At 39.1% G+C, this 27422-nt stretch overlaps 1 protein-coding gene across 4 annotated transcripts in view; it reads left to right on the forward strand.

The window, feature by feature from the left end:
* EBF1 (EBF transcription factor 1) overlaps nt 1-27422 on the forward strand; it is a 315242-nt gene that overhangs the window by 11645 nt on the left and 276175 nt on the right. For all 4 annotated transcript variants that reach the window (XM_075274868.1, XM_075274870.1, XM_075274869.1 and 1 more), the window contains exons 5-6: nt 11231-11304; nt 18500-18568. In XM_075274868.1, the coding sequence (XP_075130969.1) occupies nt 11231-11304; nt 18500-18568 (143 nt within the window). The remainder of the gene's footprint in view (nt 1-11230; nt 11305-18499; nt 18569-27422) is intronic.

A 27422-nucleotide genomic window follows, 5' to 3' on the forward strand; every position in this document is an offset into this window, starting at 1 on the left:
ACTTTTTAGTCTTTATTTATTTATTTTTATAATGGCAGCAAATTAATTAAAATAATTATGTAAACACAAAGCTTGGAATTTGCATGCATGATCAGGGCCGGTTTCGGGAAAATGTATACTCATCATAGTGGAAAATGTGTTGTTTTGAGTCGGGGGTGAACACAAAGCTGAGGATTTTGGAGAGGCTGCCTCAGCCAGATGGCCTAATGTATTTTTCAGTCTGGCATCCCAACTGCTCCCTCCTGTATTACATACTGCCATTTGTTCTGGGATATTTACGCTAGAGCTGCTTCAAAAGTGAATGTTTGAACTACCTTAAAAATGAACATATTAGCAGAGATGTATTTTATTAATCCCACGATGATATTTTGATTTTACACAGCCAATGACTTCCTGACCATGTCGGCAAAGTGCCAGCACCAAATTACATGTGAATTCGGAATATAGATTAGCGGATTTGTAGTCTATTGGTGCAGGGTAAGGGCAGCTTGGAATAGATAAGCACACACTGTACGGTTTCTTCAGAATATTTATTTTTGAATTTATATGTGAAATTTTGCATGCTATTTTTTTAAAAAAAAATATTTATATTATTACTTATATATTTCAAAGTTTTATCTTCTTTTATATATTTTTTTTCCAGGCCTGTAGAGTTTTCCAAAAGCTTATTTAAAAAAAAAATAATAATAATTAAATTAATTATAAAATGAAATTAAAAAATATCCCAATAGCCCAATGTTAAAAGAAAATAAAAAATAAAAAAATATCTTCACTCCTTAAAAATTAACAAAACACCAAAATATTATTGATATTCTCACATCCTATACCATGATTTTCACAACTATTTTCTCCATTTTTGGGTGGTACTATTGTAACATATATCGTTAGTGTATCTATTGTAGCGTGTTTTGTTATAGATCATTCAGGGCTGCTAAAAGGGGTGGGGCTGTGACAACTTCCTATTCCTAATCTAGAAAGATAAAAATGTATTATTCTGGTATATAACAGTAATAGATCGCTTGACGATTGAGTTTAGTCAAGGGTTAACCACAAGCAGAGCAGGAGAGTAAACCTTTAAATGCAAAAATATCACAAAAATAATTTTTTAAAAAGTGTACACGTAAAGTAGTTCGAGCACCTCTCAGATCAAGGCATTTTGCCTAAATACACTCCATTCCTTTAGACTGGTGGGGTCCAATGAATTTATTTGTATTTTATCTTAGCCAACTTTGTCAAAAAGCTTTTAGCTCAGTGTTAAAAACATTTTTGTCGTCATTTTCCGTGAATCTGAATTTTTTTGTTACTGGACTTTTTTTTTTTTATACAATAAATTAGAAATGGATTTGACAACTTTTGTAGCAGTTTATCAATTTTTTTCAGAATAATTTGAAAAATGTAGTTTTTTTTAGACTTTACTCATCAATTTAAAATTTCAAAAATTAAAAATTGATCAGAAAATATTTTCAGCAATTTTTTTTTTTTTCAAATTCACTTTGTTTAATAAAAGTTAAAAATGATCTAAAATTGTAAACCTTAGCAGGCGTATGGCAGAAAGCGATGTCTTGTCCGGCATTGCAGAATAGTTTGGCAGCGTATATATTTTATATATTTATTATTTACAGGCATACATTTTTAAAGGCACAATGCAACGTAAGTTGTTTTTTATGTGAAGCTTTAAGACCACTTTTGGCCCGCTGCCCTGTAGCAAACACTGCTATAAACATCAGTAAGGTTTCCACACGTAATATACTAGATGCTATGTGAAAGTAGCACTAAGAGCTCTGCTGATTCACATGTATTTTAATCTGCTCCTAATTTTCAATCTCTTGGGTCCTGTTTTCCACACTGGCTGCAATTCTGTTTTCCAGCTGGTAATGTGATCCCTTGTATTTTCTAGCGAGGGATGCTGTCTGATAGTGCAGAGAGTGGTTTGTTTCTCTTACAATGGATGATGTCATTCTATTCTGCACTAGCTAGGGTATGACATCATCCGACCAGGGTATTGCAGAATGGTCCTCAGGGGAGACCTGGCTGCAAAAACTGTGAGCTGCGCGCTTTCAAGATAATCATTGCTATTTAATGTGACTCTAATGAAAACCATTGCAGTTGAGGATTAAAGGTCCACTGGGTTTGCATGGCCTTCCCAAACACATAAAGCCGCAGTTTTTAATTTACCATGTGTTAGTAGTTATACGTTCTCAACACTTCAGGAATTGCTATATTTGCAAAAACTTTTACATTATTTTTATATATACTTTAAATATGAAGCTTGGATCCTCTGATGAAATGTCAGGCTAGTGTTTTGTTTTTTTTTGTTTTTTTTTTACTATTTATATGATCTTTTTGTTGCCATACTCTGATCAAATGCCAGGTTGGTAGTTTATTTTTTCTTTTAATTATATGGAGATTTTGGTATTGCCATAAGGAACCACAATGTTTCCAGAAACAGCTAGATATAATGTATAATATCATATAAAATTGGAAAGAAAAAAATTTCAGATAACTCCGTAATAACTTTATAGCTCCCTCAGGGGTTGCTATTTTACTTAAAGGGAGTCTGTCATCAGAAACCAGAATATCAGCCTTCACAGCATTTTCTCCTTGTAAATCGGTGCCGCTATTGCCAAGATGTCACCATTGCTCCAAAGAGCTCATATGCGTATTGACAAAAGTGTCCGTAACCGTAACCTATCTATCTGGGTTCTGGAAAAAGATTCCTTTAAGAGCTGGGCTGCGGAGTGCTGAAGTTACACTTGGGAGAGTGAAGCTGGTAAAAAGTCTCAGATTCCGACCTCAAAATGAATTGTTGTGGTGGCCATTTTAGTTAGTCCGAGATGAATCCTCAATGGGGGATAAAAAACGGACAATGTGGAATATTCGGGTCAAACCTCGTTCAGAACGAATTGCTTTACCCATGTCTACCATTTATGAAGGAGTTGATGTTGGAACAGGAGTTGGAATAGAACTGTGGAAAAATAGAGGAGCCGGAGTTGGTGGTTTGACCTACTGACTCCACAGCCCTTATGTTAATACTGTTTGGTCAAGGGGGCGTGTCCCTTTTCAATCTGTCATTAGCAGCACTAATTGGATAGTATCAGACTGTACAGGTCCACACCTCCGATTGTAACACCCAAATGTCAGATAAGAGGACAACAAAGAGAACTGTTATTTCATAGAGAGAACTACAGACATGATAGATCAGGACAGATCCTCTTTGGTTAAGATACAGTGTTATCAGGTTTAGAAAAAAAAAGTTAGTTTTATGTCATAATACAATTATTGAGGAAAGATTGCAAAATGTCTTAATAGTAGAATTCACTAGTATAGTCATAATCCATGTTGCTCATGCAATTTGATAATAAAATTTAGGCAAGGCTAAAAATAACAAAAGTTGTTAAGAAAATACCAATATTATTGTTTCTAAAAGTTTGTGATAAAAATTTTTTTAAATATTTTTTGTGAATACGAATCTAGGCCTTGTATATATTTGGCCGCTCCTTATTTTCCCTGTATCTTGGTAGCAGGTTGTGTATCCTCTCATTAGCTGGAAGACGTGTCCATAGGTTACAAAGCCTGAATCAAGCTAATTGAGAAGCTTCAGCTAAAAAAAGACATGAACTCACACGTGCCTAATCTTGTAGGAGTGAAACTCCATGTTATTATATTCCTCCATGTTTCTGGAGACATTGGTTATGTTCTGACTAGAGATCTCTATTAAGCAGGACTTAAAGGGAACATGTCACATAAAAACTCAATTCAATCTGCAGGTAGCATGTTATAGAGAAGGAGCTGCTGAGCAGATTGATATATAGTTTTATGAGAAAATATTCAACATAACTTGTATTTCATTGGTTTATAAGTCTTATCTAGGATTAGAAAACATGGCTGTTTTCTTCTTTTTAGTCAGTGACATCACGTCCATTGTTCAGCCCATTCAAATAAGTTTAGCCGATCTCCTTAATGGTCATGGGACCTACAGATGTGCAGTCACTACCTGAGAAGAGGAAGTGGGGCTCATTCTGAAAGAAAGCAGCCATGTTTTCTATTCCTGGATAATCCCTTTAAATCCAGATTAGTGTAAATTTATATGTATATCAATCTGCTCAACTCCTCCTGCTCTATAACATGCTGCTTGCAGATCAGATTGAATATTCAACATGACAGGTTCCCTTTAAAGGGAACCATTTTGAAAATTTTTAGTACGACCTATGAGGCCTACGACCTGTGGCCTACGAGAATCTGCCTTGTATATGGGCTTATATGTCTCCCATTCACATATTAGCTCAGGTTCCTGACTATTAGACTGCTAGAATACAGTTGCCCAATAGTATGTAGTATGTCAGATGCAGTGGCCAACTATGCTGGGTGACATTATTACTTGCTGTTAACATAGTGATAAAACATTTTGGCTACTCACTGAAGTTCACTCATTGTTTCAGTCTTTAGGAGTCTCCTTTAAGAGACTTTTGACCCTTTGCCCAAAAACTAAATGCCATGCTCACAGGTGCCTAAGAAGCTAAGAGTCAGGCTGAGTGCACACAGGGTATTTAGGTCAGGATTTTGAGGCCGTATCCACCTCAAAATCCTGACAAAAAAGATGGCTCCCATTGAAATCAATGGGAGCCAGTCAGTTCTTTTTTCTTGGTGCCGTTTTTTCTGGCTCCCGGAAAAAAGAACGGACATGCTCATTCTTCAGGCGGAGTTGCCTCACAAATCTGCCTGAAGACACTCCCTCCTCCCGACTAGGCCCATTCATTCATTTCCCACTGGCTCAGTGTGCACCAGAATTACTAAGACTTCGGCCTCTTAATAATTCTGGCACATCTCTGGTGGTCCAGCCCCAACTTGATCATTGCCTTACAAAACCCACTGTCTTAAAAAGTGGTAAGTAGGGCAGAAAACCAACAAAGTGGCGCATTTTCCACGCAATTCAGGACTGTGCACCAAAGATGTACCATTTTTGCACCAGTTTTCTGGCATAGACCGATTGGTAAATTCACCTTATTGTTCCATGTATGTCAAAGACTCAGATACCCTAACTGAAAAGTGTGAGGACCACCAAATAGATCCTCATATCTCATCTTCCTGGATCAATTGATCCCTGGATTGGTAAGTAGGAAGTGAGTGGGAAATTGGGGGTATCCACATAAAATCTCCATTTACCACAGTGTACCCTCCGTATCACGGAGATACTTCGGCCAGCTATAAAGTGTAAGGACCTTCAAACAGCTCCTCATTTCTCAGCTTCTTGAACGAGAAACGGGGATCAAGTGGGAAATTGAGGGTAACCTCAGGTTATTTGGGGTAAATTCCCCATTTACCATGCAGCACCCTCCATATCACTGTAAAGTACAAAGACACTGTCAAACAGTTCCTCATATCTCAGCTTCCTTGATCCCTTATGAGCAAGAAATGAGAGAATGGAAATTGGGGGTAACTTTAGTTACCCTTGAACTTTCAGGTTATGTGGGGGTAGTAAGACCCTCATTTATCATGGCGTACCATACATATCACAGGCACAGGGACAGTTAGACCAGTACAAGAACACCACCAAACAGTTCCTAATATCTCAGCTTCTGGGAACCTGGTGAGAAATAGGAATGATAGGATATTAGGGTTAACTACAGTCATGTCTTAACTTTTCAAGCTTACTTTCCAGCTAGATTTTAACTCCTTTCATGCTAGTACCATCCAGAAGAGGAGAAGTAGTGAGATGTATGGGGAGGAAGTCTCCCTAGGGAGAGCGGAGCGGAGCAGAGGGGTTACAGTTCTCTGCGGTAGAGAAGTATCATTGGGAGCTTTGAAGATCAGAGATATATGCAGTTTATTCTGGCAGATATGACCATAATGCTTTTCAAAATGTCTTTCTGGAGATCCCAGTATTTTATGGCTGGAAATGTAGAGACAGAGTTATCACCAAATAATACGCTGTGAGAACAGTCAGATGCAGAGGAGCTGATTGTATCATGTGCACAAAATGCGGCCTGATGGAAGAAGAAACAGATTAAAGTGGAGCGGGCCCCTATTAGTCATAGCAGGCTCTATGTCATATCTATGACAGACTGCAGTTTTCAGGCCTGGATTACGCTAACCAACCTACAATTGCATTTGCACAATCCTGTCAGCGGCCCGACCCGATGCAGCAGAGCAGCACTGCTATAGGCAATGATGTTACCCCGGTCATACATTATAGCAGTATTAATGGACGAGCTGAAGGAGCATTTAAAGGTACAAACCCAAGTGTGCACAACAATTCACACAGACTTAAAGGAATGTTCCAGATTTTGTTACAGATATATTACAGATAGGGAAAAGGGGGTGTTGTTGCCCATAGCAATCCGAAAAGAGTCTAGTAATAAAGTATGCGGGAGAATGAAACATGACTGAGTGGTCGCTGTAGTGGTTGCTTTTTATCTATCTATCTATCTATCTATCTATCGTCTATCTATTTATCTATCTATCTATCTATCTATCTATCTATCTATCGTCTATCTATTTATCTATCTATCTATCTATCTATCTATCTATCTATCTATCGTCTATCTATCTATTTATCTATCTATCTCCTATCTATCTATCTATCGTCTATCTATCTATCTATCTATCTATCTATCTCCTATCTATCTATCTATCTATCTATCTATCTATCTATCGTCTATCTATCTATTTATCTATCTATCTCCTATCTATCTATCTATCTATCTATCTATCTATCTATCGTCTATCTATCTATCTATCTATCTATAGTCTATCTATCTATCTATCTATCTATCTATCTATCTATCTATCTATCTATCGTCTATCTATCTATAGTCTATCTATCTATCTATCTATCTATCTATCTATCTGTAGTCTATCTATCTATCTATCTATCTATCTATCTATCTATCTATCTATAGTCTATCTATCTATCTATCTATCTATCTATCTATCTATCAATCATCTATCTATCATCTATCTATCATCTATCTATATCTATCTTCATATCTTTATTTCTCTTTTGTACTTAGTTCCTTCCTTCTTTCCGTCTTTTAACCCCATTAATACCACGCTAGCGGGAGAGATGATGGGGGAATCTGTACTACCTTCTGTCTGTATCATTAACTTTTACGATAACCCTGACTTGATATCTCCTTGTGAGCCTGTCTGACATTGTAATTCCATGATTTGCCATCTCATAGCAAACATCAGAAAAAAAAGACACATGTGCCAGTCTGAAGTGGATTGGGTCTCCAGACGTGTTACAGGTTCATGTTTTTACCATGCTCTGATGTCTGAATTGAAAGGAAAATTGCACATGTCTTGTCGGTAGTCTGACTTGGCTCTGGGATCAGGAGGTGTGAGCTGTGACGAGGAGCCATGACAGGAATGTCAGCGCTTTCACTCTCTGTCTGCTGCAGGTGTATTGTTCTCTCATAACAAATGTTTAATAAGATGCTTGCTGGGAATGTAAGCTTAACATAGCGATCAAATGCCATTCGCGTGGAAGAGAAATACCAATTATTAGCACAGTCCTCTTGTAAAACGTTCAGAACTATCCGGAGCTGTCAACCAATCTAAGAGGATGGTTCAGCTGACAATATCTCAGTAGTTAGGAAACCTTTTGTTATACCTTTTTTTTTTATCCTGAAGTAGCATAGGGGCAACGCAGTCATGTTCACTGCCGTTCAACAACAAGCCACACCCATTTTATAGGAAGCCCCACCCACCCATAAATAAATTCTGCCACTCTCCCAGTAGGCCCAATTAGATTTCAAAAGAATTCTTGACTCCTAATTAATGCATATTTTTCCTTAATTTTCTGCAGCATTAGAACTCATAGAAGACATATAGGACTATGTAATAGCACAGAATGGGGGTCAAGTGCCCCTCTAAAGGTCGCAGAGATTCTAGATCCCAATATGCTTAATAGTTACACATACCGGATAGGCGCAATACCACTAAAAGCGTTGTCTGAGATTATAATATTGACTGTTGCCCCCTCTTACCTGCAGAGCACAGCTTCCGTTTGGGGACCTAATTCGCATTAAAAAAAATACCTTAGGAAACCAGCAGACCCCATAGACTATAATGGGGTCCTTGTGGTTTCTGCTCGGTTTCGGTGCTGCTTGCAGGACTTTTCTCTCCACATTTTTCATGCAGAGAGGGGAACGAAATGGCAGATGTGAACCGGGTCCAAGAAAATTTTCATATGATGATTTTGGGAAGCCAGAGCCGCTAATCATCAACAGACCCTCGTCTTATATTAGGCGGGGGCCCACATGGTGTAAACGCTGCGATTTGCCCCAAGGAAATTACAGCATGTCAATTATACCTACAGAAACGCCAGCAGTTTACCCATAGGTATAACTGAAACAGAAAGTTAGGAAACCTCTATGAATTTTCTGGATAAAGCGCTGCAGGAAAAACCGTGCTACGTTGCCGTAGTGGTTTGTCCCGCAGAGCTTTCTTGGTGTGGGACGCCTAGTGGGGCCTTAGCCTTACATGGACAACCATTTAAAGGGCTATGTAACTGCTGCAGAAAAAAAGTATGGCTGACCACAACTTCCCCTGGTGATATCAGCTGATTACTGGGGATTTCAGTAGTGAGACTCGCAGCTGTCAGTAAAACGCTGGGCAGCTTCAAAGCAGGTGTTGTCATGAAAGAAGCCCTTTAAAGATAATTTCCACCATGTTTTCCATTCTGCTAAGGTCATTTTTGCCATATTGGTTGTTACTTTTACGTCAGTTTGATAGAAGCGGATGTCAAACTGTATCCTTGTTATTAGTCACATGACATGAGAAAGTAATAGGTTATCATTACTAACTAATAATGTCAGATTCTGACATCAGAATGGCTGCCGCAGTGGAAGACCAAATTGCCAGTGAAAAAAAATCATAATTACTAAACTTTTTGCTGTTAGCTAACTGTTGGCTAAATTCCAATATGTTGACATTTGCAGGTTTATAAAGTAGGTTGGCACTCCCCTTTAAAAGGGACCTTTCTCCAACTCCAAATCTTTGCATCCTTCAATAGGTGGTACTCTACTAATTCTTGTTCAGTTACAATTTTTTCTCTAGGCCCCACTGCTCCCGAGCAATCATTGCTGTTAGTTTCAGCACAATTATACTTTGTACTATCTGCTGGGCGGTCCCTGTCTTATGCTTAATCCCAGGACCACCTACCTGGCAGTAGAGAGAAAAATTGTGCTGAAACTATTAGAAGTGATTGCTCAGGAATGGTGAGGGCTAGAGGAAAAATTCCATCTGCGCTGGAATCAATGGAGCAGATTCTATTGAAGGATGCAAAGAGCTGGAAGAGCTGTGAAATTTCCACTTTTAAGGGGAATCCAACTCAAATTTTATAAATATACGTGGAGTTGGTTGAGGTGGTGAAAGGTCCTCTTTTAAGTATACTTTCAGACCAAATGTAAACATGAAGGTCAGTCTGAAGGTAATTTTTCTTTTGGTCTTATATTGCAATATGTATTTTCCAGTTTAAAGGGATTCTATCATTAAAATCACATTTTTTCCTCGATCACACGTAGGGATAGCCTTAAGAAAGGCTGTTCTTCTCCTACCTTTAGACGTCTTCTCCGCCGTTTGGTAGAAATCACGGTTGTCGTCTTTATACAAATGAGTTCTTTCGCAGCATTGGGGGCAGTATCCAGCGCTCAAACAGCACTGGGGGCATCCCCAATGCTTCGAGAGAAATCTCCAGCGCTACCTCCATCTTCTTCAGGAACGGCCTCTGTGCGTCTTCTTCTGTCCTGGGTTTCAATCTTCTAGGCATGCGCAGTCGGCCTCGAGCAGAGCCGACTGCGCATGTTCGGCAGCCACAAGAAAATTGCCGATTACACAGTAAGCTATGTAAGCGGCCATTTTCTTGTGGCTGCCAGGCATGCGCAGTCGGCTTTGCTTGAGGCCTGATGGCAGAGCCGACTGCGCATGCCTAGAGGATTGAAACCCAGGACAGAAGAAGACGTGCAGAGAGGCCGTTCCTGAGGAAGATGGAGGCGGCGCTGGAGATTTCTCTCGCAGCATTGGGGATGCCCCCAGTGCTGTTTGAGCGCTGGGGACCACCCCCAGTGCTGCAAGAGAACTCATTTGCATATAGACGAAAACTGGGATTTCTACCGAACGGCGGCGTGGAGAAGACATCTAAAGGTAGGAGAAGAATAACCTTTCTTAAGGCTGTGAGTCGGTTTTTTAAGGCTGTGTGTAATTCCTGTGATTGAGAAAAAATGTGATTTTAATGATAGAATCCCTTTAAGTCCTACAATTGTTTATCACAACTTTTAATTCGCTTTTTGATTTACATTGCTCTCAAGATGACCCAGTTAATAATTGGCAATACATTCCCCCACTTCAAAGACACAATGCATTGCCCTCTCCAGGTTCAGCGCTGCGTAGATCTGTCCTTATCACGTCCATTTTCTTTTGACTTTACTGTGTTTGTTATATGCTTTGATATATAACCACAATTGTTCGTGTTTTTTTTTTCCTACCAGTCACCGATAACAATGCGAGAGGTTAAACTTCAGGCATTGCTATTTCTGGATTCCGCCATTAAACCCGTTTTTGATTGTAACAATAACTTTTTCTTCTGAAAACCCCAACAAGGTTACGAAAATATGTTTTTATTGTGCGGAGTGTAAATTAGACGTCTTGTTATTACACTGCGGCGAAATAAGGCTCAGGAGGAATTTATACGGTTTCCTGTGCTGCGTACGATTTCACTTTAGAAACGGTTTTATACCATAAGAAAGTTATTACGGCATTGACTTGTTTCCTGTCTGGTACATGGAAACCATTTCTATAGCAGTACAAAGGCACTGATATGGAGTTGCCCATAGCAGCCAATCAGAAGGCTGCTTTCAATTCACCACCTGCTTCAAAAAAATGATAGCTGTAATCTGATTGGGCACAGCTGCACAGTTTTTTTTCTTTACGAACAACTTTTTCTTTATGAAACATTGTCCTGTTTCTCTATTATTCTTCTTAGAAACGTTTAAGCAAAATTAATATTAAATATGCTTAAAATAGATTATAAAACAATTCAGCATTCCTCTGTTATTCCTCTTGGAAATGTTTAAATAAAATGTAGATTATTATTGCTAATTATGGCTAAAAATAGATTTAAAAAAATGTCAATTTCTATAAGCTAATACAATGTAATAAAATATGTTCTAACTCTTACACATATAAACTGGATGGGCGCAATAACTTTCTACTTCATCCTTCTGTGCAGGCTATCGTGTATGAAGGACAAGATAAGAACCCTGAAATGTGCCGCGTTCTGCTCACACACGAGATCATGTGCAGGTAACAGTAATGTGTACAAGTCTCCAAACGGGAAGAAGACATTTTGACATGGCTGCTTGCTAAATATATTCGTTTTTTGAATATTATCCTTCCCAGCATAATTTTCAGGTTCAGATTAGGATCTGTTGACACATGCCCTCTAGGTTGTATTAAAGCTCCTTTCACCTTAGGTTTCAAAAAAAATCTCCAGATTTTTTTTTCTGTAAGTGTAAATTGGTGATAATTATTCATTTATACAAGAAAAATGTCATTGCTATTCAATCCAGATCAAATGCAGGATGTATAAAATCTATCTATCTATCTATCTATCTATCTATCTATCTATCTATCTATCTATCTCCTATCTATCTATCTATCTATCTATCTATCTATCTATCTATCTATCTATCATCTATCTGTGTATCTCATAAAATAACAGAGCATTAGACTCTGCTATAGATGGTCCTTTGCTTGGTGCTTATTATGGGCATTTTTGTTTTAGGCCAACTTGAGGCTCCATGACATAGAATCGCAATTTTCCACTGCTACATTGCAACTAATGACAGTGAATGTGAATAGGTTGTGACCTGCAAGTTACCTCAAACCCTACACAACAGTCGGCAGAAATCCAAACCTACTGGATTTAAGCACAACCACAATTGCTATCATTAGTTGCAATTTTAGCAGCAGGACATTTTGATCTTATGTCATGCGGCCACAAGTTGCTGTGTGGCCTAGTATTTGCCTTCCGTCTTCTTGTAAAGGCATCTTTAATTCTATGTGTCTAGCTTCTTGTCTACCTACTTCATATCTACCTATCTATCTATCTATCTATCTATCTATCTATCTATCTATCTATCTATCTATCTATCCATCCATCCATCAATCCATCCATCCAGCAATCTATCTATTTTGATTGGCCTTTGGTTAATTGATGCACTACCCTTTCCCCTCCAACCTTATATCTTCCTTTATAGAGTCTAGGACAATCACATATTTCTGTATGTATACCTTTCCACTGCTTTGGGCAAAAAGTGTAGAATTGACACGAGCTGCAAAACTATATATTTATCTACTATACTTCATATGAATATATCTATTTTCTATGTGTTATATCTCTTATATCTGCATGTCTGTCTATAGCTATTCTATCTATCTCCTATCTATCTATCTATCTATCTATCTATCTATCTATCTATCTATCTATCTATCTATAGTATCTATCTTCTATCTATCTATCTATCTATCTATCTATCTATCTATCTATCTATCTATCTATCTATCTAACATCGACCTATATTATATTTGTGTGCCTATGTACAGCTGTTCTATCTATCCCATAACGTTCTCATTTTGATTTTCTAGAAAATGACATGTATATATCTCTGGTTATTTTCTGTACTTTCAGGCAGGGTATCCCCTGATATACTACACATCCACACTTGTTCATGTCTCTAGATGGACAATAACAGTTTTGATTGACAGGCACTTAGCGCCCACTTCTGCTCGCACTCCTCGCACGCCCACACTGATGCATACTTTACTTTTTCCTACTGGTGTGGTTTGCAGTGTTTATCATCTTGTTGGGTTACTTTACTGATGGTATGGATTTTGCCTTTATAAATACAAAGAAGAGAAAAGAGAAATCCGCAGCTCACAGCAGGGGAATCATGAAGCTGTTGAAGGCAAATTATGCTATTTGTACAGTATACTTTAGACAGAAAAGCCATATTTAAAATGTCAGGCAGCTAATACCAGAGATTACCATTTTCCTCGCTGCCTACAGACTGGTAAGAGATGCTGTTTATTTACTTGGCGGCCAGGCATTAAACAAAGCTGCCACTTCTGCGCAGGCAATGTTATTTGTTTAACCTTTTCAGTGCCGTAAAACGCCAATCAGCCGTATAAATAATTTAAAGGAGAGCAATATTTATGTGTTATTTTGCTGCAGATTAAGGTAAAAACCACTATTTATAGGCTATAATGAGAATTTTCTTACCAGTCTCAATTATATAGAACTGATTTATTACATATTACATCTAATTATTAGGCAGAAGGGGCTTTTGGCCCCCTAGGCCTCAAGGTGTGGGTGCCACTGCTGCCTTTGAACTCTATAGCTAGACCCCTTAGCTCATCCTTCATTCTGATCCATCTCTGTTTAGCTTGCAGTATTATCTTTGGCTGCTTAGTTTGGATTAAAGTGGATTTACGGGATTTACTGTAGATATTGATGACCTATCCTCAGGACAGGTCATCAGTATCAGATCAGTGGGGACCAACACCTGGGACACCCTACTAGTCACCTGGTTGAAGAGGTGACATTATTCAGATGAGTTCTGTGGCCTCATACCAAGCACAGTGCCGTACATTATTTTGTGGCTGTGTTCAGTATTGCAACTCAGCTCCATTCACTACCATGTGACTTATGAGCCTTAATATCTGATGGAGGGATCTCAGGTAGCCCACACAGATTGCGTGTACAGGGCCACTTCCAATGCCTGTACTATACAGTGCACAGAGATGGGAGGAGTTGGCTCCTACAGTGGTCGGGCACCATTACTACAGCTCAGAGCCTATTGACTTCAATGGAAGCTGAGCCTCAGTGATGGCGCCCAGCCACTATGCAGAGCATGGAGCTATTTGCTTCTGGCTATATACATTGTAAAGTTTGGGCATTGGAAGTGGCCCTGTAAGACTGATCTATGCTGGGGCCGCCTGAAAGCATTGGCCATAAATAATAAATAATTCCTGGCTCCATTCACATGGATTTGCCATGTCCATGATTTTTAACGTGCATGTAGGCTGATATGAATATGTATATATAATAAGAGAATCGGGGAACATATCTTTTCGCTAAAATTAACATTCATTCTTCTTCTATCTAAATTTGCATGGGATACCAGTAAAAAATGATAAAAAGAGAAATGATGTCAATAAAATACGATTAAGATATTGTAAAAAAGTTGAATTGCTCAAAAGTTTGATCAAAACCTATCACTAATACAGTGCATGACGCAACTTCCATATATCTCCTATCTACCTGCACTCATATTGCCTGATTAACCCCTAGCGTTCCTCATCTACCGTATATTAGAAGCGATACCGGGCAGAAATCTTCCCCTCCAGCTAAAATGTGTTAGCACGAGTTTAGAGGATCGGGGGAAGTGCTGATTTTGCACAAGAGGTGCAAATGGGGCTTTGGTTATGAGCATAAAATTAGAGTCTGCTCACCATTAATCAGCCCGGCTAATTGCTATGCACGGCCATTTGCCATATGGTGTGAACGGCAGCCTGCTTCCCCTAAGATGAAATTCCCTGTAACCAGACATGAAATAGTGAAAGCCCTCTGTTTGGAAATGGCTTGTTTTAGAGATTTAATCCCTAAACAACTTTCTGCAGGGCTTTCTGTCAAGACTAACAGCACAATAAAGCTTTGCATTTATGTGACAAAGGGAGGAAATTTATGGGCTACTAAAACATTCCTATGGGTAGCGCCTTGAATTCAGATGTGGAGGGGATTTTTGGGTGCGGGGTGATTGGTTGGTTAACGTACAAGTTCAAGTAGATGTAAGAGCCATCATCTTCCGGGGAGATCTTGGAGTTGTCGGTTTCTAGGAAAGCTGGGTGAACAGAAGACTTCTGTTTCCGCTCTAAGGCTATGTTCACATCAAAGCACAGAGTCTTGAATGTCACACAAAAGAGTACGGAAAGTCCAAATTTTTGTCCGGCGATTTCAGGTTAAAGAAACATAAAGCCAATAGACCCCCTTATAGTAAGTGGGGTCCCTCAGGATCTGTTGTCTGTCATTATAGTAGACAAACTGTTCATCTTGGAAAACTATAAAGAATGGACTGACATTAGGTTCACATTGGCGTTGCGTCTCAGAACAACAGAGAGGAGGACCACTAAAATGGCGGTAACGCATAAAGACCAGGGGACCCCATTGACTATAATGGGGTCTATCGCGTGTTCATCATTTTAAAACCAAAACGGTACAGGAAAAAGTCCTCAGTGCAGAACTTTTTTCAGGCAGACACTGACTGAGTCTCTGGTGCAGATCTGAACCTAGCCTGACCGACACAGATTTGAATGTAGCATAAGAGTGGCTGTGATTCAGCTTTCTGAGAGTCCTGAATGGCATCATCCCAGTTATTTATGGATAAATCCAAATTTTTCAAACTGTCCATATATGATTTTCATAGAAAAGCTGAATCCCATTCCCTGTTGGAGCTGTTCAGAAAACCTCTTCATCATGTAAAGCAATGGTGTATTGCTGATGTGTGGTGGGTGGAGGTCTGATCTATGGGACCCAGGGCTTGGCAACGTTTATGACTTTCTGCCATATATTTTAGCAGCATTTACATTTCCCTATCCTCCTCTTTCTGGGCCAGACCACCATGAAGACTTCTTCACATGTCAAGCTTCTCATCATTCCCATGCCCTGTAAATGCTCCCCCATAGTAATCATGCCACCTATGATGCCACAGCCTCCCCCACAGAATCCCTCCTTGACTATATGCTGCTGACAAAATGATATTTTTGCAGTTAATGGGTTAATTTTTACCTTTCTGACAGTGGAAGGCTGTGTATCATAAATCTCACCAGAGGGCATGGGTGATAAATTTACAATGTGCAGACAACAAAGGGAATCAGAAAGGAGATCAAAAAAGTTTATCCAACTCTAGTGTGATGGGGGTGACCTGTGCACCTCTGTGACCCCTATAGTAGTAGGACCCCACCAATCCTTAGAATGAAGGGGATGGAGGGTTGGTGTAAAAGTGATGGCATATCACTCAGGCATGCAACCACTCTATGGACAATGTAGGTCTGACCTCTCCAAATTAGTCTGTGTGAACCTAGCCTTATAAGATACCAGTATTATTCCACACGTGCGGACTCTGTTACAGATTTTACATTGGGGTACAGGAGCTGCACTGGCAGTGGTCTATTATACATAGATACACATATATTCAGCCTACGAGGACATGATCCCCTATGAGAACATCTCAGTAGTAATGAATCAGATGGATCATGGCATGTCAGATTCACACCTGAGGTATATGGAGATGGCTTATGCTCTCATACACTTCTATGGGTGCAGTATTAGGGCTCGCTACAGCTCAGAACATAAGGTCAAGGTAATGTTGGACTGGCCCACAGAAGATCCCAAATGGACCCAGCAGTAACACAGTAATGGTCCAGCAGAAGACACCCAAATTTGAGGGGTACTACGGTCTATTTCCTAGTTGTTGGTGGAGGGTGAACCTCAAAATCATTTTATCTGGTAGGCCTAAAGAACCTCAGTCTTAAACTGGATTTAAGCCATGTACCCTCTGAACTTTCCAAACATGGAATCTTGTTGCTCCCGAATATCTGACGCCTGTTCTATATTTTTCAGCTCCTTACAGAGTGCTCTATTTTTCTTATTCCCTAAACTAACATCCCCGTCCCTGCCATAAAAGGATGTGGCTATCCACAAACTCAGCGGGTCACCTATGGTGCAACCTTGTAGAAATTGGCTATATTGTGTGAGAGATCAGGGTCGGCCATAGAGATGACTTTGTTGGGCTCTGCAGGGCACAAAGTGGCATTAGTCCAGCTGGCAGGGGGTAGCTTAGTTTAGAAACCGGACGGTCTGTGCAAAGCCTGGGCAAAACTCACCAAGGCCGGTGCTGCGCTGGTTGAGATCATTATTTATTACAAGTCAAAACCTTTCCACTATTCTAGTCACCGGGACAAATGACTTTCCTAAATGAGTCGTCTAGTAAAGTACACTGTGTGTATGGATTTATATCACTGTAAAGATTAATGAAATATGCAATTGTCCCGTGGCGGAAGACTGAATTACCATGTGATACGGAAAATGTGCAGGAGATGAATGCAAAAGGCTTCTACTATACAAGACCCATACATCTCTATTTCCTATTTTAGCTTATATTCTAATTATTGATGACTTATTGGGCTTTTGATTTACATTTTTTAGATTTTTTTTCTTTTTACATTTACAATTCTTATTGGATGGGTACGGAGCTATATTCAGAAGCCCCCTTATAGATTCAGACTTTTTAAATCCACGTCAATCCATCTCAATTCACATTTTTTATTTCCTCCTCAAATGGAAAAATAGCTCATTTCATCCTGAGCCTCCTGGTTCATGAAAACTGCTAGAGCTACTTATGTATGAATAGTCGCAAAGAAGGGCTTAAAGGGAATGTGTCAACAGAAAATTACTTATTTTTTTAGCAAGTTAAACATATATTTTTAAAAGAATTTTTGATTTTTTCTTTTTACATTTATATGAAAAAGGTTGTAAATCCTTCAATTTTCAATCTGTCCACTAAGCCCAATAATAGACTGATACTTTCCAATTCTGTAGGGGTTTTCTATGCAGCTGTTACTTTATTTGCATCACAGACACATGTTCGTCAAGGGAAAAAGGGCAAAAATGGACTGACATGTCCGTTTCTCACAGATGTTAGATAAATAAGACCCTAAACTTTAAACTACCAAAAACGTATATATCTTTTGCATTCGAATTAACTGTCTCTGTCTCGATTTTAAAATGTTGTCCAAGATCTGAATGTAATTGTTACAGGAAAAGCCATCAGTATCAGATTGGTCGGGGTCTGACACTCGAACCCCATCCTGTTCACGTGTTTCCGCTGCCAGTATACAGCTTGAACCAGCCTTGCTTCTATTCAAGTGAATGGCAGCAGGGCTGCAGTTACAGGTGCCAATGCTATAGTGTATGGATTGGAAACTGTATACAGTGTACAGAGCTACAGCCATAATAGCTGATTGGTACAGGGTCTGGGTATCAGATACTGATGACTTATCAAATATCAGTTACCTTCAGGTCCTGGACACCCCCTTTAAATTTTGATATAGAATATAAGGGTTCACTTATTTTCGTCAGACTATAAATATAAGTTGTGAATTCTGTATTATAGAACTACACAGAGATAAAGTCAGTATTTAGAGGGCAATTTGCTCATTTACCTGTGTGGCCGCCAGGCCTAATAAGCTGGCAGCTGTGCTGGCCGAGGTTACGGTAAGTAATTAGCCCCCATGCGACTTTAACGTGTTTTCTGACACAGCTTCCAAGTCGCTAGGATGCCGTTAATGTCGCTGCAATTTGAGCATGCTGTCTCAATGAGGCTGAATGTGCAGTACAGCCGTAATACTGAAACCTCCTCTTGTTTTTTTGACTCCACAGTCGCTGTTGTGATAAGAAGAGCTGTGGGAATCGGAACGAGACACCCTCCGATCCGGTGATTATTGACAGGTTGGAGCTGCCTTTATTTCTTCTCCATTGCTGAACCTCATTACAATGAAACACCTGCCCCATGCCGCTTCTCAGAGCGGGTGTTGGGCAGATGAAAGCAGCAGTGACGGTTGGGTACAGCGCACTGCGGTGGCATTAGATGAGCGAGCACTCGACCATGTAACACCTTCCCTGCCCTTTATAGCATCTGTTCAGTAATGTGGCACCATCTCTAATTGCTTCTCAGACTTAATAAAGGTTCTAAAACCGATCAGCGGAATTTACTGTAAACGGGCGCTGCCAAATATAGGTTAGCTTTGGTGACACTACCTGGCATTGTACTAATGAAAGCCGTAGGTCACATCTTATACATGACTATATGTATGGTGCACTATTATATTCACATTAGGCTTCACCATGGCGGCACCTTTAATGAGTAAAACAACTGGAAATTCAGTCTATTTAATCGCCACACCGACATATACTAAGGTATATATATATATATATATATATATATATATATATATATATATATATATGTGTGTGTGTGTGTGTGTATTATATATATTTAAGGCTAATTTCATCCTAATTTTGTTCACTTAAGTCAAACTTGGCTGTAGTACGACACAACCTGTAGATATGTTTGTGGAAAGGTTTTCTATTCCTGGAAAACCTCTCTAAAGAAAACCTATGCCATATGACGGGCCGGTCACCAGAATCCAACATACCAACCCAGCCCCGCAGATAGATAGGTTAGGGTCACCTGAATCCTTGTTTTTCCCTTGTGAATCACTGCCTCACCATACAAGGCAAATAAAACTGTTATATGGTCCTTTTGGGGATTCTCTGTTATCCATACATGAGTCTAAATTTGTAAATTTAAGGACTAGTCACTGAAGTCACTGCTGCTTTCATCATGAAGTCAAAGACCACCCAATGCCTATATTCCCATTTTGTGTCACCAACCAATTTTCTTTGAGACTCCTTAGAAGAACCCACTAACACCAATTGGCTTTTGAACAATGTCAATATTGACTCCTTCTCCTGAACTAAACCCAGTACAAACATCATTTATAGATTTTACAACAAAATGGGCACCTTCTTGGCACTGGGTGGCAGATGCCACTATGTTACCTACATCATATATTTTGACTTATGGTTATAATTGTCTAGATATGGTGGTTTATTTGGAATTGATCTCAATAATTTTGGTGTCCTAAGGACTTTGATGGATGGATATCTGATGTTGGGCATGAGGTCTATCAGTCTTGTTTACAAGATGTTGGCACACGGGTTTGAGTAAAGGTGGGATTACACAATACCACCAAGAGAAGTTGAGGACTTTGCTATTCTTGTAACTTTGTTGTTGTTTCCTGGTTTTTCACTGATTTTGGAATATGGATGACCGAAGTAGTCATCTTAATGCCTGCCGATAGGAAATTTGTCATTCCACCTCAAGCCTTCAGCTGATGTTGGATAGTAGTTAAATGACGCCAAATGTGATATATTTCTATGTCCAACAAATATCATCCATGATCTGGCTGGTAAATTGCGAACAATTGTTATAGATTTTAGAATGTCGTCTATATAGCGGCGCCTTTTTTCAGGTGTAATAAGTAGGCATTGGTGTCCAGATTTTTGTAATTTATATTGTGCTTGCCATTTTTTGGCTGGTTTAACTAATTATATTTCTATATAACTTACTTCTAACATTATTTTCTTGGTCTAGTTGCTATTTTTGTGGCTGGAATCTTTTTGATAATGACAAACAGTTACTTCAAATATGAGATGATATCTGCTTAAAATATTTATGTGAGAATGGAAAAATGAGGTATTTTTGCAGGTACAGCGCCACTAGTGTCCATAGGCTGTGTATGGTATTGCAGTGTGGCCACTTTCCACTGAATTCTGCAGCTGATTGGGTAGATCAAGCTGTTTCACTTATTGGTGAACCAATCAAGAAATAATACCTCGCGAATGTTTATGTCTGAGTATAATGCAGTGAAACCTCTCCAAATGACCACGCTCTTATCCAGACTGTGACAGATTTTCAGTTTCACCATACTGACTATCTTCTTTGAAAATACCACCGTCCTAGAAGACCACTTTTTAATGTTTCTTTGGGTGGTTGTCTCAAAGAGGTTTCAATGCATGCACTTCTGTTCCAAGGCCAGTGCACCCTAGAAGATTGCTATGGGGCCCATGGAAAAGTGCAACCAGAGCCTAGGTTTACCAACTACTAGATAATGGTTTACTGCTGGAAGCGGGTCATACTGGCTTGGGTTGAGGCAAAGAAGCACTTCAGGTAGGGTATAAGAATGAACCAGCTCTAAGGTGGGCCCTTCTACAAGGAGTCTGTCACCAGGACCCAGTATATCAACCCAATCCTGAAGATTGATAGGTTAGGGTCACCTGAACCAGATGCTGTTTCCCCCTTGTGAATCAGTGCATTTGTTGTCGAGCTATTGACTTTTTTGTCTATACGTATATTAGCTCTTTGGTGCAACAAGGGCATAGCCACTTACCTGCGAGGAACAATAGCAACACCCTCATTCAGTGTTGGACTGAGAATCCTTAAGCCTGCCAGATATAATGATACCCTTGAAAACAGACCATAGAACCCTTCAAATTTGGATGTGCCATTTTTGTTTTGGAGCCTGGACCCACCATATCTTCTAATACTCTGGTGGCTCAATACTACACTGCCCACATTGCTCCAAAGAGCAATTTTTAATTGACAAAAAAGCAATATTTCAGCAACAGAAACACCAAATCTCATTGGAAAAACACGGATTCAGGTGACCCTAACCTACCTATCTGCAGGGCTTGGTTGATATGCTGGGTTCTCATCACAGACTCCCTTTAAAGATTTCAGCTAAAGGGTCTTTGGTCAATGTGCGCCAATAGACCAATGTGATCATTTTCATTTATGTGTACGTGTATAAGAGGGGTTATTTTATTACTATTGTATTACTATTTACATCTTCCAAAAAATTCATTCAAAAAGAATATAATTTATGTAATTTGTTATTGTCACTCCGCTCAGAGGTGGCTTCATTCCTAGGTTATTACATATACAGCAGCTTTCCTAGTGGCCACTTTGAATTAGATGTTGGCAATTAATTAGCCGCCCATTGACACCGACAACTCCTTCCATAATAAATACATTGTAAATTAGTTTGTGCACCTCTACATTCATGTATGTGTGCGGAATATATTATAGGCAGATGGAATGTGCAATAGCTCAGTCCTAAGTTGTTGTGTTTTATTTTATTTTTTTTTCCCTACTGGCCTTACTGGTTTATGGAACGTGTCTGTCAACGAGTAGGAATGGTCTGTGTAAGGAACTAATCTGTGAAAAAATCCCTGGAGGAAATGGCCTCGGCTCTAGGCAAATCCACTGTATCCCCATTTAACGATAAACAACATCTGAATTATGTCTACATAAAATGGCAGATTCAGAAATATGCTAAAAATCTAAGTAATATTTCATCTACAGTTCTATATAAAGCACTAATTCCATCTATCTATCTATCTATCTATCTATCTATCTATCTATCTATCCCATATCCTATATGTATCCTGTATTTATCATCATAGTTTATACTTATTAATCTTCTTATCAGAACTTTCTTTCTCTACATTGCAGTCCATTTCCCACCTATTATTTCTGTTCCTCGCTTGTTTATTATTTTTTTCCTCTCTCCTTCCCGTTGTGTTACTCTCGGTAGTTATTAGTTCCTGTATCAGGCTTTTCCCTGCTTTTTAGTTAGGCCTTACGTAATTGGATATATCGTCGCCCTGTCCTGTTCTCATTACTGGTCTCTGTGTATTAACCCTCCTTTGAGTGTAGAGAGTGTACAGTGCATTAACAAGGACTGACAGTAAAGAGGCCTGGATCAGTAGGGCGTGAAATTGTTACTTTTTAAGATATGCGCTCTTTTCTACAACTAGCAAACCGAATCAGCTTGTTAATTTTCTTCTGTTTTATGTAAGATTTTGAGGATTTCTGAGAAATAATATAGAATTTTACAGATATTGTTGAGCAGTTTTTGGACTTTGTTGAATTTGCCAAATTATTTTTAGATCATTATTTGATTTTATGTTCCTTTAAATCAACAGTAAATCTAAATAACTCATTATTAGCTGCAAGGTAATTGAATATGACAGATTTCAATAGACAAAAAAAGAGATATTGTTTCAATTTAAATTTTTCAAATATTTTTTCCATGAATTTTTAAAAATGTTTTTGCTTTCCCAAAGTCATCTGAAATGCAGAAAGGGAACATCATGAAAGGTGATGATCAGGAATCTTTTTTTATTTATGGCCTATTTTTAGAAATCACCATAAATTTCTGATCGGTGGGGGGTTGACAGTTGGCTCCCACGTGGATCAGCTGTATAGGGCCATTTCAGATGCCTTTACTATACAGTGCACAGATCTGGAAGCAGTTGGTTCTGTGTCCTGTATAGCTATAGCTTTTACTTCTATGGGCATCGAGCTTTAGTACTGGCACCCGGCAACTGCTTCCTGATCTGTATAACCACCCAACGCCCATTGAAGTCAAAACAATCACTATATAGGACACAGAACTAACTGCTTCTGGATCTGTGCACTGTATAGTAAAGGCATCCGAAGTGGCCCTGAACAGCTGATCCACACAGAGCATAGCATAGCATAAGCATATGATTTTTAATGGACTAATTTGGGGGGGAGGTTTAACCAACCCCCCCCCCCCGTCGATAGCCTGATTCTGATACTGCAGCTTAGCTCCATTCACTTATCTAGACCTTAACTGCAATACCAGAGGCAGTCCATGAACAGGGTGGCGCTGATTCTGAGGAAAAAGTAACCTTTTCTCCTAATTTCAGTTAACCCTTTCAATGCTGTATTTATATTTGAATGCTAGTTGTGCATATGTAGAAATATGTTATCGCCCTGTAAAGTATATATGTGTTGCTGGTTGACTGCCAAGAGTGCGTAATGAATGAGTCAGTCCTACACGAGGCGGCATGGCCGTAAAAATTATTTTCATTTCAAGACCACTTGATAATGGTTACTTATGTACTGAAGTGAATGTGATAACAGCGGCATTAGTCAGTGATTTATTTCCGTCATAATGGTAGGAATGATTCATAGAGAATAGTTAGAATATTAGATACACGCCGTATGTATTATGGTGTCATTATACCCGCAGCATATTATTATATCAGTCCCTATTATATTATATCATATTATTTATTAATATTTGGTTAATTATATGAGAATATTGACTGCTGATGACATTGATATTAAGTGTCCCTAATAATCCGCGTCCTACCCCCAAAAGGAAAAAATAACATCATCCAAGTCTGATCAACTAGAATCTAATTTCCAAGTCACTTTGCCTTCTCTCTTTGAACATGCAAATCTTAGCGCAGTCTGAACAATTCCCCATGTTTGCTTTTCTGTAGCACTTTATTGATTTAGACAGAATGGAAAATATTTTAAACCGCCTTCTGAAAAAAGTGATTTTTTTCATGTCATATTTTTTTTTATATATGTATAAATTTGTCATTGGCAGTGAGCTTTAAAAAAATTAAATATCGAAAACCTTATATATATTAATCCAGCACCCGCCAATTGTTCTGCCCCTTTATCCAGGATGGAAAATATCAAGATAAGTGATAAATGTCTGATCGATGATTGGTGGAGATCTGGCTACTGGAACCCTACTGATCATGATAATCGGAGTCTTGTGTCCCCCCATTTGTATGTAGCAGTGGTCAGAGATAGCAGAGCACTATACCACTGCTCCATTCAAACATGGAGACTCAAGGATCCCTGTTATCTATATTAACTGGGGTCCGAGTGTGTGAACCCTATGGTCAGTCACTTATGCCCTGCCCCATGGTAGTAACTTTAAATTGTAGTAACTCCCTTTAAAATGTGCTGATTCTTGACACTACACCCCTACATTAAGGACATTGCTTTAGTGTACTGCTCTAGTCCTGTATCTAAAATTTCTGTGAAGGCAGAGTGGTTTGTTGGGGCCCATGCTGACACCCAGCGCCCTTCTCCCATTGCTAGCATACACCAGTACTCACAGGGGTTGTTACTGGGGTAGTAATCACTACCAGGCCCTGGAGCCTCAGGGGGCCTAAAGGCTTCTCTATATAAAAAGACACCTGTATTATAGCTTGAACATGGTAAAAGTCATCCTAGACTGGAGCCCCATTACAGGTCGTGTATGGGGGGACAGGAGCTTCAACCCTCTGCCTGTTCTCCCCAGTCTAGGATGACTTTTTTTAAAAATTTTTTGATGTCTTCCATTTGCTTCTTGAAAGACAGTGTCGTGACCCTTGGTACTTCTTTTGCTCTCCATTTTTTGTGTTTGTGGAGATTGAAAGTTGCCTACGTTTATGTCACCCATGGAGAAGGGGAAATAGGACAAGCATACCCGGAAATAATATATAAGTAAATTCTACGACTTGAACCCAGAGCTCTTTCCCATGTACCAGGGGCTTTATCAATCACATGTATTCCCTTACAATTAGAAATAAATTCTGGAATCTCTGGAACTGACTAAATAAGATATAGGTCACATCTCCTTGGGACACCCACAAGAGGTGCCCTAATGTAAAGCATTATACCTGATTATTGATACCCTTTCTATGTAGCAGTAATATCTCATGCATTTGTTGATAATTTTTATTTCTATAGCACCAACATATTCCACAGCACTTTACAATTCATAGGGTAGAAACATGGACTGAACACACGAAAGCACTGAAACAATAGGAGTGAGGGTCCTGCTTATGGGCTGTACAGCAATATGTATAGATATCATTTGTGCATAGATTTGCTGCGGTTTAGTTGATATATGCATTACCGGAATCACTTCTTTTGCTTTCATGGGGGTATTCAAAACTGGGGCAATCCTTTCTAGAAAACATGAATTTCCCATGATGTAAAAAGTGTATTTAAAGCAAAGCGACATAGGAGCATTTACATAATATTCTTACACCCTCCTACGTTGTAAGGGAATTAGTCAGACTCAGTTACCTATGTAGTTGGAATAACTTATGATACATTGTTTATGCATGATAAGTCTGGTGTATTAAGTAGATAGATAGAAGGATAGATAGATAGATAGAAGGATAAATAGAAGTATAGATAGATATTCATAGAAGTATAGATAGATAGATAGATAGATAGATAGATAGATAGATAGATAAATAGAAGTATAGATAGATATTCATAGAAGTATAGATAGATAGATAGATAGATAGATAGATAGATAGATAGAAGGATAGATAGATAGATAGAAGGATAGATAGATAGATAGATAAGATAGATAGATAGATAGATAGATAGATAGATAGATATTAGATAGATAGGAGACAGATAGACAGAAGGATTGATAGATAAATGGATATTTTTTGGGTGAATAAAGTACCCCCACTTTTTTTTTTTCACTTATTCTTGGAGTTTTCTATTGGCACTATAGTCTGTATTCTGTGGCAGGCACCCCTCTTATTATCGGTGTGGTGTTGTTTGGACATTTGTAGATAGATAGATAGATAGATAGATAGATAGATAGATAGATAGATTAATAGATAGGTGGATAAATGAGCAGAGTAAGGGAATATCTGAGTGTTACTTTATGATGACTTTGGGAAGGGTTGCACAGGATGTTGTATAGAAGCCTCTGGGTGTACTCTCGAAACTGCAACTCTCATTGTGGTATAAAAAAAGGAACAGATACCGTACAAGCCTAGGTATGGGCAGACATCATGTAAACAAGGCCACTGTCTAACCATTTTTTGATCCGGCACACTTAGACCTCCTAGCATCATACAAGGTCTACTTTGCTCTTATTCTGATTCCTTCTTACAGTCAGGTTTCAGAACCTGCAAAAAAAAAAAAATGGTGGAAACTTCACTTATTATAATGCACAGTTTTCCTTGTAACAAGTACATTTTCTCAGAAACGTTGGAAATCCCCACTATGCTTAGAATAAAGCTAGTGGTCTATGTAAGACTATGCACACAGACATAGATTCGCATCAGACCAATTGTCTGTACCTATTGTCTGTGGTGTACCTATCCAAAATGGAGGTAGACTTTTGGTACTAGGCTTCTTTATAATAAATCATGGTTCACAGAAAGGAGTCTCTTTACTGTCACGTGGGTGGTCTTAGGTGAGGAAACGTGATTCAGAGCTTTGTGGCATTGTCCAATTAGAAGTGGAGACATCTGCCATCAGGAGAGAGTTGGGTCACCCATATATGCATTAGATAGTTGGCCGGATTGGCAACAATTGCAGTTCTAACCAGCTTTTATCTAATGCATGTGGAATCTTTAGGGTTGGACTCCGCCAATACAGTGCCAAAGGATTCTTCAGTAACAAGGCTTTTCATCAGTTATGGGCCGCTGATACAACAGGGTCTCACCCCTATACACATTAAATTTGATGTATGTACCAAGAGCTTTCGTGGTACATACAATACTGCAAATGGGTGCTGCAAAAGCACCCTAAGGCTACAATCACACAACGTATACTTTCTTCAAAGCCAAGTGTACTCCTTAGGGTAATCCATTTCCATGGACCCTTCATAGACACGAGACTATTGAGATATCTGTGAAATCGGGCTATGAATTTGCTTGTCTTTGCCTGACCGGCACTGCATTCACTGTCACTATGTGGCTACCAGGACTGTAATCTCCAGCAGTGTCTGCAGTGCCAAAAGAATGAAGGGAGCGCCAGTTACGCAAGTGCACTGCCGCTCCCTTCAAAAGGAAGATTTAGGGGGACTTTCGGTCTCCGGTTTTGCTGATTGTGTAAGTTGGGCTCAAGCTATTGGACACTTATCCTTTTTCTACAGTATAGGGA

The sequence above is a fragment of the Leptodactylus fuscus genome, chromosome 5, assembly GCF_031893055.1.
Source record: "Leptodactylus fuscus isolate aLepFus1 chromosome 5, aLepFus1.hap2, whole genome shotgun sequence".
NCBI lineage: Eukaryota > Metazoa > Chordata > Amphibia > Anura > Leptodactylidae > Leptodactylus > Leptodactylus fuscus.